Raw genomic sequence first — 13,397 nt, 5'->3', positions numbered from 1 at the left:
CCCACTATTTGTCATACAGCTAGGTGTGTGAAATTTGTTCTCCACATTTGACCCATTCCCTGGGGGAGCGGTGAGCTGCAGACACAGACGCACTCGGGAGCCATTCGGTGGTTTAACCCCCCCAGTCCAGCTCCTAAGTGATGAGTGTCAAGCAGGGAGCATTTTTAGAGTCTTTGGTATGACTCGGCCAGGATTTGAACCCACGGCCTTCCAATCTCAGGGCGGACACTCTTCCACAAGGCCACTGAGCTGGTTAAATGAGTGAGATTTTAATTGGTACAGGTAAAAAGAAAGACAAACAGAAAAAACATTGGTTAAAAGAGACACAAAAGCCCTCTCACAGAATAAAACTTGATGGTTTCTTGGGTAAAATATCAAAAATGCAGCAACTGATAAAGCTTTAGGTTAAGCTATAGGCTGCCTCTGTGGCCGTTCAGGCTGCATTCAGATTTAAATAGACAGAGGAAGGAGTGCATAAAGGAGTCTCACTCTTATTAGCACAGAAGACAAAATCAGACTGGCAATGATGAGCTGTACGAGTTGACGAGAGCTCTCCTGGCACAGCCATGAGGGGGTGGCACTTGTCCAGCTGGATGATTAAACTAATGTCTCATTAGCAGGCAAATCTAACGCTGACCTCAAATCAACATTTGGAAGTGACCTCAGTCCAGTTTTTTCCTGATGGCTTCCCTGAAAACACGGCTCTGCAGTCCAGTTTAATTATTCCTCTTTCTTCCATAAACTTTGGACAAAGAAAAAGGCAAATCAGGAGGTCTGTGCACACCCACTACTTACATTTAATTTCACTTCACCCATCTGCAACCTTTTATGGTGACCATCCTTTTTCTGTAAATGCAATCAGTCTAACCAAATTAGCCCTGTTAAAGGATGCAAATAAAAGCAATTTAGGGGGATAATTTTAGCCTGGAGATAAAACGAGCCAGGGATCGTTGGTTTGTCTGGCAAACCGGAAAATGTGACCAAAAAAAAAAAAGATCCATAACCGATATTTATGTGATGAACTAGCTCCTACAAATGTTTAAAATTAAAGTAAATATCTGGTTTAAATACCTGATAAAGGCAGATGGTGAAGCCGGTTTGGGTGATATTTCAGATAAACTTTGCATTTTGTGGTACAAGCACAGAATTTGACATATATGTTCCTCAGGAACCCATCTTTTCAGTTTATTGAGAGAAAAAAAATACATTTTTAAAGCTCCACTCTAATGAAAATTATGTTGTTTTTTTAAGATGTTCTTGAAGCATTTTTCTGATGAGAAAATTAATCTCAAAACTGTAATTTTTAGTAAGTCTTTCTTCATTGTGAATCTGGAGCAGACAAAAAAATGCAGTTTGAAAAAGCTTAAGTGTATCCTATAAGTTACTACTACAATCCTCAAGCTCCACCCCATTCTGATGCATCCACTAGTAGACGATTAGGCTCAGAACTGTACACCTGGATAGCTTCACTTTTGCGCAGCATTTTTGTTGCACCGGTAATGTTAGGTTAGGATTGTGAGGGGCTGTAAGCTAGCGGAAGAGAATAGATGGATGATGGGAAATGAGGGGAGGCTCATAAACGCAGAGGTTAATTTCTAAAGAACTCCTGCCGCTCCACATAAACAGGTTTTTGATTCATTATAAAATCATAATCAAAGGACCACTTCTTTGAAAATCAAAAGATGATCTGAGTGGGACTTTAAAGACAGCAGATAAACACAACAACAGTTCCAGTAGGAGGGATTATTTAGAACAGTGTGTCCAATTGTAGCCCTCGAGGGCCGGCCTCCTGCTGGTTTTCCAGAAATCCTGCCTTATCTGCTGCTGATTACCTGAATCAGGTGTTTCTAGCCAATAGGGAGCTTCAATGGCAAGTTGGTTAAAAAACCTGTAGGACACCAGCCCTCGAGGACTGGATTTGGACACCCCTGACTTCAACACGATACACTTGACATTGAGTCTGGATAATACACCGCATGAAAACCTGTAGTTTTCTGCCTCATTCAGGTCATAAAAAGAAACACGTTGGCAGATTGAACTATGGGGAACTGATCATTTGGGACAAAAGGGGCCTTGCTAATTTTTGTACTGAATTAGAGCGTAATGTTGTTCCCGTTTCACCACCAAGAAAAGGAGTGATTTCATTGTACAGAGCTCCCTTGTTTATTGTGAGAGTTATGTATTAAAATAACCAGCAATGGATGAATCTGCAAAGTAGTAACTTTTGTATTTTATAATAATTTTAGATGTTTTAAGACTCACTTTATAGACATTTTTTTGACAGACATGAACATTTTCACACTTTTCTCTCTGTTTGAATTCTAAATGTTCAAACGTTAATTGAAAAATAAGTCCAGTATTATAGAATGAAAACAAACGAAAATGTTTGTAGATTTTATAAAGTGAATGTATTCTGTATAAGAGACAGCCAATCAGGATCCAGAAAAAGTTGCACTAAAGAAATCCTCGAAATAGTGAGGAACTGCTGCCCCTGCACTGCTGCTATGACAACAAAAGGCTTTCCTATTCCATTTTATTCCAAATTAAAAAAAAATGTTTCTATCTGGGATACTTGACATTAGTTGAGGTTGTCTTTGTTTCCTCTGCTCTGTTAACGTCTGACTGTCTGTGCGTCTTGTGGCTTTTCCAAACCGGCGTTCATCTCCGTGTTTCTCCTCCACTGAACTCTTTATCTGTTTTTCATTCCTCCACTCCTGCACTCATCACATATTTCTCTGTGATGGTGACCTCGGCTGGCTTTGACTAACATTAGCTCAGTCACCTCCTCCTCTTTGCAGCCTCTGATGGCGAGGAAGCCTCTGCTGTGACACTGATCCCGGGTCTGCTGAGAGACACAGGCTCACCTGAGTTGGAAAAGACAGAGCAGCCAGACTGACAGTGACTCTGTTCCAGGATTGTTTGTATTTCTCTGTTTTTGTCCTTTTTTTTCCTTAAACGAGATTTTTCATTTCGGTATAATTGGTTGGTTTGGAGGTGGTTTGAACTGCGGTGACATTGCTGGAGGGAAATAATGAAAGGGAGATTTGTGGCCACCATGTTTCGAGCCCGGGCCTCCTCTCTGACTCCACTCCTCTGTGCGTCCCATGAGAAAAGCCACAGCTGGATGAGACCCCCTCCAAGAGAATCTTTGGCCTGTGTGGAGATTTGACATTTGGCTACACAAAATCAACAGACTGTGGAGCAGCATTGGCAAACACAATTCTTCTCTGGCTATTGGGGAAAACACAGACATCACCTGGAGTGATGCGATCGAGTCAACTAAATTTATTAAAATCCCATCTTCCTGGTTTTCTGTTGCACCACAAGTTGTTTTTTTTTTCTATTGCGGCCCTCCCTCACCTTTTGATGCCCCCCTCCTCGTTTTTATGCACTGTCATTCTGTAAATCTACTCAGTCATGCCTGCTCAGTCAACTCTCCTCTTCTATTCCTGTCCGTCTCAGAGGGTTTCAGAGGAGAAGAGCTCAGCAGAGAAATGCTGTGTTTTTGATCATGTTGGGGATTCTAGACTGAAGCTGGAAAAACAAAACAAAATGAGTCATCCCAAATCACGTTTTACTTTACCTTATTGTAAGTTTTACGGCTTTTCTTAATACTATTAAAAAAAAAGTTTTTTGCCCGTTCACATCATGTTCCTAAACATACCATTTAATCCAGGACACCACTTAATAGGCATCATCTTAAACGGAAACAGCAATGAAGAATATTTTTAATATAATTGGAAAAAAATTCAAGCATAAGATGGTTTAGAAATGTGTTTAAACACCCACCAACATTTTATCTCAATGGTTTAATTGTCAAAACTTCATTCTCTGGTCAGACAGTCCATTTTAATTTGATCACTAGAAGAAAACTAGAAAAGCACTAAACAGGGTAACAAATTAAAACATATTTAAATTAGTATCTTCTGCAAAACCAAACTGGAAATATTTGAGCAGAGCACAGATGCTCCCAAGTCCCTTTTGGCAAACTTGAGTCATGTTTTTGGCCTAAGCTACAACTCAAGTCTCAAGTCCTAAAACATGATGTTTTAACCCTGTAAAGCCCACTGTGTCAAATCACTGACAGAAAAATCTTTTTATTTATTTAACTAAGATGTTTTTTTTTAACCTTTTTATGAAATCCACAAACAAATAAAAATGTGCAATATTGTTTTCTGACATATATACAGCACTTTATGTACCCACTGTCTTAAATTTTGAACATAGTGTAACTGTATTATAAAGAATATTTAGCAACATTTTTGAATTAGTGATTTAAAATACAGATGTTTTTTTTATTTTAAAGTAGTCATTTAAAATAAAAAAATAACAAGAGATGAGTTATTCAACTTATAAAGATTAAAAAAATAGTAAATATTTTACATCAAAACTGTTTTTGAGATTATGTTTGAATTCAATCTTCCCTACTCACCATGCACTATATAGTGCGTTCACCATGTTCTGATGCTGTCTGAAAATACAATTTTAAAATTGAGTGCACTAGAAATTTCCCAGAAGTCTTTGCGAAAAACTAGCCTCCATCAATGCTCACTACATTTGTGAATATAGACCTCAATGCATTATGGTGGAACAATTTTAGCAAAAAAAAAAAACCTTCATTCAAACCATCAACATTTTCATCATCAGAACACAGTGGATTCATTTTGATTGGATCTTTACTTTGTGAAATCGGTGACGTCATATCTGGCATTTAGAAAAACAAAAGAAAAGTAGTGAGCATGGTGTCTGAAATGCTTTTAAAATCCAGGGCTCAATATAGTATTTTTTTCATGGATTAGGGTGGGAGTTCAGACATATCAAAGCCCAAGATTTCAGTGAAGCAGCCATTTTGAAATTACTGCTACTGCCCCTAGTGGAATAATGATGAACTACAGAGCAGAAAACATGGACTATGTTAAATATAATGGGTTTTTAAGGAAAGTTTGGGTCATGCTAATAAAATATGGGTCTCAGAAATGTATGTCAAACAGGATACGGATTGGCATGTAGGATTAATGTTACATGTTTGTCATTTTAAAACTTCCTGACGACATATAAGGACAGAATATCTGCTGTTTCTGCTTCTCCAGTAAAGAAAGAACACAAAGTCAAAATCCAATTAAGATCCGACAGTGATGTCCTGGAGGAAATAAAATAATCAAAAAATAATTGTTCATACTTCTAAATCTCCAGTCCCAACTCCCTTTCTGTAAGACTTTAGTTCACCTCAAGCCCAAGTTCCAATTTTACTTCATATTTGATGAAAAACAAACAGAGCACATCTTCCTAGAATCCTTATATAAACTCCCAAACTCAGTGGTGGAGAGATGATCATGTGGGCTCATTCTGCTGCTGTTCCATCAAGTTTGTCACAATGAATGCAAATCTTTTTTCTTATTATTAGTACATATATATCCCAGTTTCACCATCAGACATGAACCTAAAAATGCCTTGGGATATTCATTACTGGGTTGACAGTGAAAGGAAGGTAAAGCTTTGAGAAGAAAAGTGTAATTTTAAACAAACCTTTTCAGAGACGGATGTCATAATCCATAAAACGTAACTTCAGGCTGTAAGGTTGCTTTCACGAGCTATTGAATAACTGGCTTGACTTCTGCAAAATAAATAATTACTCAGTATAATACACCATGCAAGGAGATTTTTTTTTTTTTTTTCCCAGGCTGTATTTTCCTAATGATGCCTGTCAGAGACCAGATGACTTCTCATTGGGCCTTGATTCATAATACATCAGTATGGGAAATATGCTCTCAGTTTGAGACAAATGCACTTGAGCTTGTAGTGACGTAACTATCTGAAAGTATTAGTGGGGCAGTTTTATGCTAAAAAATAGTGCATACAAGTAGAATTATAGTGTTCTTTTAATAATAGCTTGTCACTTTACTGTGGCAGCTTTGACTCCATATGTGAATAATTGAAGGGTGATTGTTATTTAAGTATTTTTGATTATCTTTGTGGCTTGAACAGCCAAAAAATTACAAACCTGATTTTTTTAAAGTAAGAATTTTGGACATTTTCTTGAGTTAAGTTGGATTCTCAGTTACTGCTGAACTCTCCGATTATCTTCTTGATTTAATAGCTGGACGATAATGATTCTCACTCACCGACTAAAGATGTGAAAATTATGTATTATCATCGCTCTAACTGCTCAATAGATGGACTGATTGAACTATACGGACTAAAGTCCATACTGTGTGTCTCCCACCACCTGGCTTTCCTCCTATCACATGAATAGATGCCTCCCAGGCTGGGAAACCATGGTGGCCATCAAAGTTTTATGTGACAATTTGGATGTTTAAATGCTATATTGATTGAGTCGTTGGTTTGTGGGTTTAATGAACGGCCCGGCAGTCAGGTGACTGCCCGGTTGGGTGCCTGTCTTTTTAAAATGCTGGCCAGCTGGCTTGCATATCAAGTCCTGTCTGGCTTTTAACCCCAGTGTGAAATGTTCCATGTCTTATCAGCCCCTACCATTTGCTTTTACAAAGTGTTTATCTCTTTTCCGGCCATCCGTGTTTTTCTTTTTCAGCAGCATCCATCTCCTGCTGGCACTCTAGTTTCCTAAATTTGTATTTTTGTTGGTTTTTACCATCATTGCTTCGTCATATTTGCAATTTTGACTTGTTTAAGTGCAATCAGAGTTCTCCATCTCCTTCATTTCATTTTATTTTAGCATTATTTTTTTATTGGGGTGTTTTCAATTTCTTGTTTTTGGTTCTTGTATTGTGTCCATTTTAAAGATTTTATGGCCATACTACCTATTTTTTTCCATTTTGTGGCACTAAATACCATATTTTCCCAGTTAACCCTTTTAAAACCAGAACTCCAGCGTTTATGGTCTTTTATTTAAAATGGTCAACATAATTCCAGTCGATTCTGAAGGAGAAAAGCGGCTCGAAAAATGACATTATGTTAAAAAATTCTGTCAATCAGGCCTTTTTCTGAGAAGTCTCAATTTTTACAATATAATCAATTAAATGTGTGTTTACACCAACAGATGAGATGATTTTGAGCATTTGGGGTTTGTAAGTTTTAAAGACAAGAACAAAATGTCACAGAAACTGTTAAACATGCAGCTGGCAAGAAAATGTCTGATTATTAGCCAAACATCACTTACGCTTAATGATTTTGACATTCACACAATCAAAGGTGCAAAATCTCTGCACTTTTTTTTTCCTTTTTTTCAGAAAACGTTCTCCCCCCTTTTTTTTTTAATATATGTATATAGCTGCTTAACAGTTTACAGAATGTCAAAGCAGTTAAAGTAACACCAAGATGAAAACCAATAAAAGAATATCTGGAATTAATTGTTTAAATGAGAAAAAAAAGCTCAATAATCAGATATGATGTTGGGAGCTGCATTAGAGCAGCATGGATGGCTCTGCTGAGCTTTTAGAGAGAATTAACTAGAAACTGTGTTGGTGTTCATTAGCATTATGATTCATGTTGAGTCAATGGAATAAGCCCCAGGAATTGCTAATGTTCCACATAATGACATTTTGGGAGAATTATTTGCCCTTTGTGTTTACACGCTGTGGAACAGGCCTGCATTTCTTTTCTATTTTTCTTTATTTAAAAACAAAATGACCCTTATGAAGGTGAGGATGCATTGATGTGAAACTTTATTAAATACAGATTTTGCTGTTTTAATGAAAAAGTGTTGTGTTATTTTCAATCATTAATAAAAGTTTTATTTTATGCACATATTGTCATATTGTAAATGTGTCTATGCATTAAAATGAACGTGTTTTTGTTTGTATTTACTTGAAAAACTGTATTTTTACCTTAAAAAAGCGAATTTTTACTCATTTTTGCTCTATTTAAACCATACAAGGGTTTATAGAAGCGACTCTGTAAAGATGTTGTTGATGATGTTGTTATCGTAGCAGAATGCATCACTTTTAGAGCAACAATATCAGAAATATTGTGATGTTATTGTGTTTTTATGATGTTTTCACGCTATGTTAAATAGATTAGGCTAAAGAGGTTGTTGGAAATATTTCTACTTCTTAACTCCAGTAAGTGAGCATTGTATCTTCTTAAAATATGAAACTTCTACAGCACAATGCAAATGTATTATGTGCTCATCACCAAAGGAGTTCAGAGCAAACAGATGTCATTACAAAAGAGGGAAATGATTTATTTCATGGCCGACAGGAGACTTTCTTTGATTATTTTTGCGACATTGTAAAATTGCTTCGGCTAAACCTCCTGACTGCTGATGAGCTGCACTTGTTGGAAATGTATTTTTCATTTTTTTGAATTGCTCTATTAAACTCTTAGATTCTTGTCATTTTGATTTGATCGCTCGTTTGACCCTCTCTGAAATGTGTCAGTGTTCAAATCCTCCTTGATTAAAGTCTTGCTTGTTTTGAATGTGAAGTGATTTGGGAGAGTGCGGAATGGGAGCGTTCTCGACTGTATTTCATTAAGTGTGTAAAGTGTTCCACAGCTTCGGGCTGCAGAATGGTAGAAAAGACCTGTTTGATTAATTAGAAGAGATTAGTCTTTGATTAAAAAGTACTGTACTTGAGAAGAGTTTAATAGCCTTGTGTTGAGTTGGATTACAGACTGAGCTTCTTCATGCATAATCCCATAACTCACTGAAAGGAGGGCCTGTCACTCACAAAGCCATGTGTGCGTCTTTATCCGTCATCATCTCTTACATGCTTTAGTATGTGTATTTTCCTCTTTTATTCTCTTTTTATCTGCATGTTCCCAATGTTTCCTCGTTTTAACCTCACTTTCCTAAAGTAGCATCCATCCCTTTTCCTCCCTCTTCTTCACTTCTGTGTTTCTTAGTCAAACATTGTGTTCTGTGTCTGATGAGGAATAAATTGAAAGTTAAAAAGTTGAGATGTGAATTTAGCATCAAATAGCCTTATTAAATCTTAGGATCTTAAGCTTTGTTTGTTGTTGTTTAACCCAAAGTTATGTGAAATGTTTATCCTGTTTGTGCAATAAATCAAATGTCCAGTAAAGTCCAAAATATTTTTCCAGCTTTTGCTTTTTGATCTTCTTGTATAAAATCAATTCTTTATCATTTCTTAAAGACCCACTCCAATAAAAATAATGGTTTTTGGGTGTTTTTAACATGTTTTTTCTGCATTTTTCTGAAGATACAAGACGTATATTAGGAAAAATAATCTTAACACCACATTTCTGAGTATGTCCTCATTCAAATTGTTGTGAATCAAGAACTGACAACAAACTGCAGTTTGAAAAAGATGCTATTTCTGCTCATTTTCATCGTCCGAACTGGCATCTGGCTTAAACTGTACCTTTGGATTGATTTTTGTAGCATCGCTGATGTTAGGTTGGGGGCATGAGGGGCTTCAATCTAGCATAAGAGCCTGTCTAAAGAGAGCCTCCGAGTGACGGGAAGAGGGGGTGGAGTTGCTCCCCATCATCAGTCACTCAGAGGCGAATTTCTACTGCTGCTCTGCATAAAGTTTGTTCTTGATAACGATACAAGTTTTTGATTTTTTACTTAAAACGACATTCATAAATGAAAGACCACTAGCAACGCTTTTACAATAGATCAACAGATGATCGGAGTGGGTCTTTAGTGACTTAATAATTCTGTATTATTCAAAGCTGTAATATTCACTAATTTTAAATATATTTCTTTGACCTTTATTACAATTTCTGTCAAAAATCCCTGGTGCGCTGTGAAGAACAGGACTGCTGGCTCTACGATGCTTTGATGTTTATCCAAACAGCTGTGTTTCTTCCCCTATGCTGGTCTTGTAGGAGGGTCCATATGTGATGCTGAAGAAAAACTGGGAGCTTTACGAAGGCAACGATCAGTATGAGGGATACTGTGTGGACTTGGCTTCAGAGATTGCCAAACACATCGGAATTAAATACAAGATCTCCATTGTGCCAGATGGGAAATACGGAGCCAGAGATCCAGAGACAAAGATATGGAACGGCATGGTCGGAGAGCTCGTCTACGGGGTAAGGGTGCAGTGTTGTTGGAAATCCCAGCAAGGCTGTTCTTAATGTAGATACTTTTGTTGTACATACCAGGTACTTACATGGTATTTAGTAATCACATGCTAATTTTGTCTTACCGAGAGGGGACTTGCAGTGTGTTTAAGTGGTAATCACATGGTACTTTTGCCTTACCAATTGGGTACTTGCATGGTATTTAAGTGCCAATCACGTGGTACTTTTGTCGTACACACCAGGTTGTACACACATGATTGCTGTATTCGTGTGTACATACTTTTTTGGTAGGCTACCTACTTTGTACTTATATTGTACCTACTAGGTTTTTACATAGTATCTACTGGGTATTTCCATGTTGAGTTATTGTGTCTCTTGTCGTACTTACCACATGTAAAGACAACGTACAAATGAAGTTCCTTGAATTGTTAACCTTTTCATGATTTCATGGTGTACACCATGTGTAAAAAATAGTCCAAAAAATAGTTGGTAAACAGGAATTACCATCAAAGTAGTAGTTCCTAGAATTTACGTTCTATTTAATTAATAAGTTTAAATATGTTCAGTAGTACTCGTGATGAACATGGAAATGTACATTTACATAGTACTGTGTTTTTATTGCATTTTTCACGATATTTATAATTGATGAGAGGAGAGTAAGTACACAGGAAGTACCATTTAATGTATGTGAAATGCACATGTTTCATGTTACCTGATGATTGTAAGAAGAGATCTTAGAAATGCTGAGAATAGCCCTCATGATGCAAGCTCCTGAATCGCCTTGGTTACCAGGTTCCTTCTCAGCAGAGATGCTGTGTCAGGAACTGTTTGGTTTAATCAGAGGAATGCGTCAAATTCACTAATTCTGGTTCTGACACTTTGAGATTTCACATTGCTTCCTGACTGCAAACCTGTATTGACATGCAGAAGACAACGTCAGTCTTCTCCTTGAGGTGCAGCGAAAGCTGCAAGGTAGCTCCAGAACGGTGACTGAATCTATTATCCTCCAGAAACCGCAGTGGAAGGTGACACGGCAGAACCGCTGCTTTGACTAATCGCTTTTGAATTGCCCCCCAACTCTCACATTCCTCTCAAATGACATCTCAAGTGCACAGTAAATTGTGCCCTGCATTTGATATTGTCTTTTTGTGTGCTTTTCAAATTACTTTTATTACTTATGGTTAGATTTTTTAGTGTTGCTTTTGCAGAATGTGATTTCTAGAGCACATCATTTTGTTCCTTTGTGTAGCTTTAGTTTTGCTCTGAGCGAATAACCATATAGTTATGCACTCTGTTGACAGGTAAAGAATGTACCTGTCCATTCATCTGATTGCTAATATGCAGTCATGCAAGAAATGACCAATAGGATCAATGGTTTAATTCTCCATGTGGCGACAACTCAAAAAAGTGTCTTTGAATTCATGTGTGCAGCAGAAGGAATGGGGGTAGTATTGACACTAAGGGCACAAAAATCGGTCTTTGCTGCGCCTCTTTTAAAAGTTGCAGAAATCAATATCAAACATTTCAGCAGTTGATTGCACTCACCAGATGATTTTATACATCCAACCATCCACCCGTCTTCAAAAACAGCTCAATCCTTTTTGGGGTCACATTAGCCAACCCAGCTACTGTTAGGCTAACGAGACCCTAACCAATTAATTTAGGTAGTCTATTTTTGAACTGTAGGAGCAAACTAGAGTTCCTGGAGAAAATCCACAAATGCACAAGGAGAACATGGAAACTCCACGCGGAAGGCCCTCTCGCTTTGAGACAAAGACTAACCACTATACGACACCATGCAGTCCTATTTTACACATACTGTATTTTACACACTATAAGGCACACTTAAAAACCCTAATTTTTTAAAGATATTTCGGACACAATGCTCACTACTTTTCTTTGATTTTTCTAAACGCCGGGTATGACGTCACTGATTTCACTAAGTGAAAACCGAATCAATACGATCATTTCATGACGTTAAATTATGACTCCACTGTGTGCTGATGGTGAAAATGTGGTTGGTTTATTCAAAAATAACATTTAAACATGTTTTTTTGCTCTAAATTGTTCAACTGCAATGCATTGTGGTCTATATTTGCTAATGGAGTGAGCATTGAACTTCTGGGAATTTTCTAGTGCACTCGATTTTGGAATTAGTAGATTCAGACAGTATTAGGACATGGTGAACGGACTATATAATGCACTACATATTAAAGAGGGGGGAATTCGGACATAGCCTGGGTTTATTTTACATGTTGCAAACAAGGTTGGGAGTGTTGTTAATATGCAATATGCGAATGTGGCTAATGTGTAGCGGCCTGCCAGACCAATTTTTTTTTTTTGGTTACTAACAAGGTTGGGAGTGCAGGTATTGTAAATAAGCTAATCTGGCTAACTTGTAGCAGTGTCAGACTGTGTTTCTTTTTACAGTAATGTTTGTTTTAGTGGTCTATTTTTTTTACATGCTACAACAAGGCTGGGAGTTACAGATATTTGCAAAAATGCCAATGTGGCTAACAGTGTCAGACCATGTTTTGTTTTGTTAACATGTTACTAACAAGGTTTGGAGTTAGCGTAGTCACAATAGCATTTAGTTAGTGGCATCAGTCCTTTTTTGTTTACATGTTACAAACAAGGTTGGGAGTTACAGGTGTTGTAGAAAGGCTAATGTGGCTAACATGTAGCGGTGCTAGACCGTGTTTTGTTTTTTTAACGTGTTACTAACAAGGTTGTGAGTTAGCTTAACACAGTAAAGTCTGACTGATGAGTTAAAAATTGACTATTCATTGACAGTTTGCCTTATCATCTGGTGTTCACTTTTGTGTGGAAAGAAAAACAAAAAGATTGGACTATAACTACTATCTCTGCTGGTTTTGTAACCCTAATTAATTTTGAATTTATGGACAAATGTCTTTATTTTGTTTATGGACATCCAAAGTAGCCTAAAAGTTACTTTGACAAGATCATTCTATTAATTACCTCCCAACCATTTCACTGTAATACGTAGCCATGTTTTGAATGTTTTTTTTTAAACTTTAGTCACAAAAAAGTGACTTTTTAGGAGTCACAGGTTTATGTGACATTATTGTTCATAAAATGTTTAATCCTAAAGTAATTTAAAAAGTGCACGGATTTTTTTTGCCACTTAGCAGAAATCTAGAATAATATGAAATTTTGTGTAACTTAGTGAAATTTCTTTAAAAAATCCTAGTTTGTTATATCATAAAATGCTTATTTACAATGTAATTTTCTTTTCATTGACTTGGTTAATCTGCTAACTCCAATTTTCTTTTTTTTAATTTATAGTGGTTCATTGAACAAAACAAATCTAAAACTGTCCAAACTGCTTTAACATTTCCAATTTAACAAAGTTGCAAAAAGAGGCAAAAGAGTCAAACGTCGACTGTCCTTTTCTTTAACACCACATT

The 13,397-nt window shown here is 36.9% G+C and overlaps 1 protein-coding gene across 8 annotated transcripts in view; it reads left to right on the top strand.

Annotated features, from left to right (window-relative positions):
- Nucleotides 1-13,397, top strand: part of gria4a (glutamate receptor, ionotropic, AMPA 4a) — a 150,237-nt gene that overhangs the window by 84,696 nt on the left and 52,144 nt on the right. For all 8 annotated transcript variants that reach the window (XR_002919762.2, XM_036215073.1, XM_024276788.2 and 5 more), the window contains exon 11: nt 9,772-9,978. Coding sequence is in view for 7 of the 8 variants with exons in the window: in XM_036215073.1 (XP_036070966.1) it covers nt 9,772-9,978 (207 nt within the window). In the remaining variant the exon portion in view is untranslated. The remainder of the gene's footprint in view (nt 1-9,771; nt 9,979-13,397) is intronic.

This window comes from Oryzias melastigma, linkage group LG13 (assembly GCF_002922805.2).
Source record: "Oryzias melastigma strain HK-1 linkage group LG13, ASM292280v2, whole genome shotgun sequence".
NCBI lineage: Eukaryota > Metazoa > Chordata > Actinopteri > Beloniformes > Adrianichthyidae > Oryzias > Oryzias melastigma.
The sequence above is the reverse complement of the archived record's forward strand: the minus strand, read 5'-3'. Positions and strand labels throughout refer to the sequence as shown.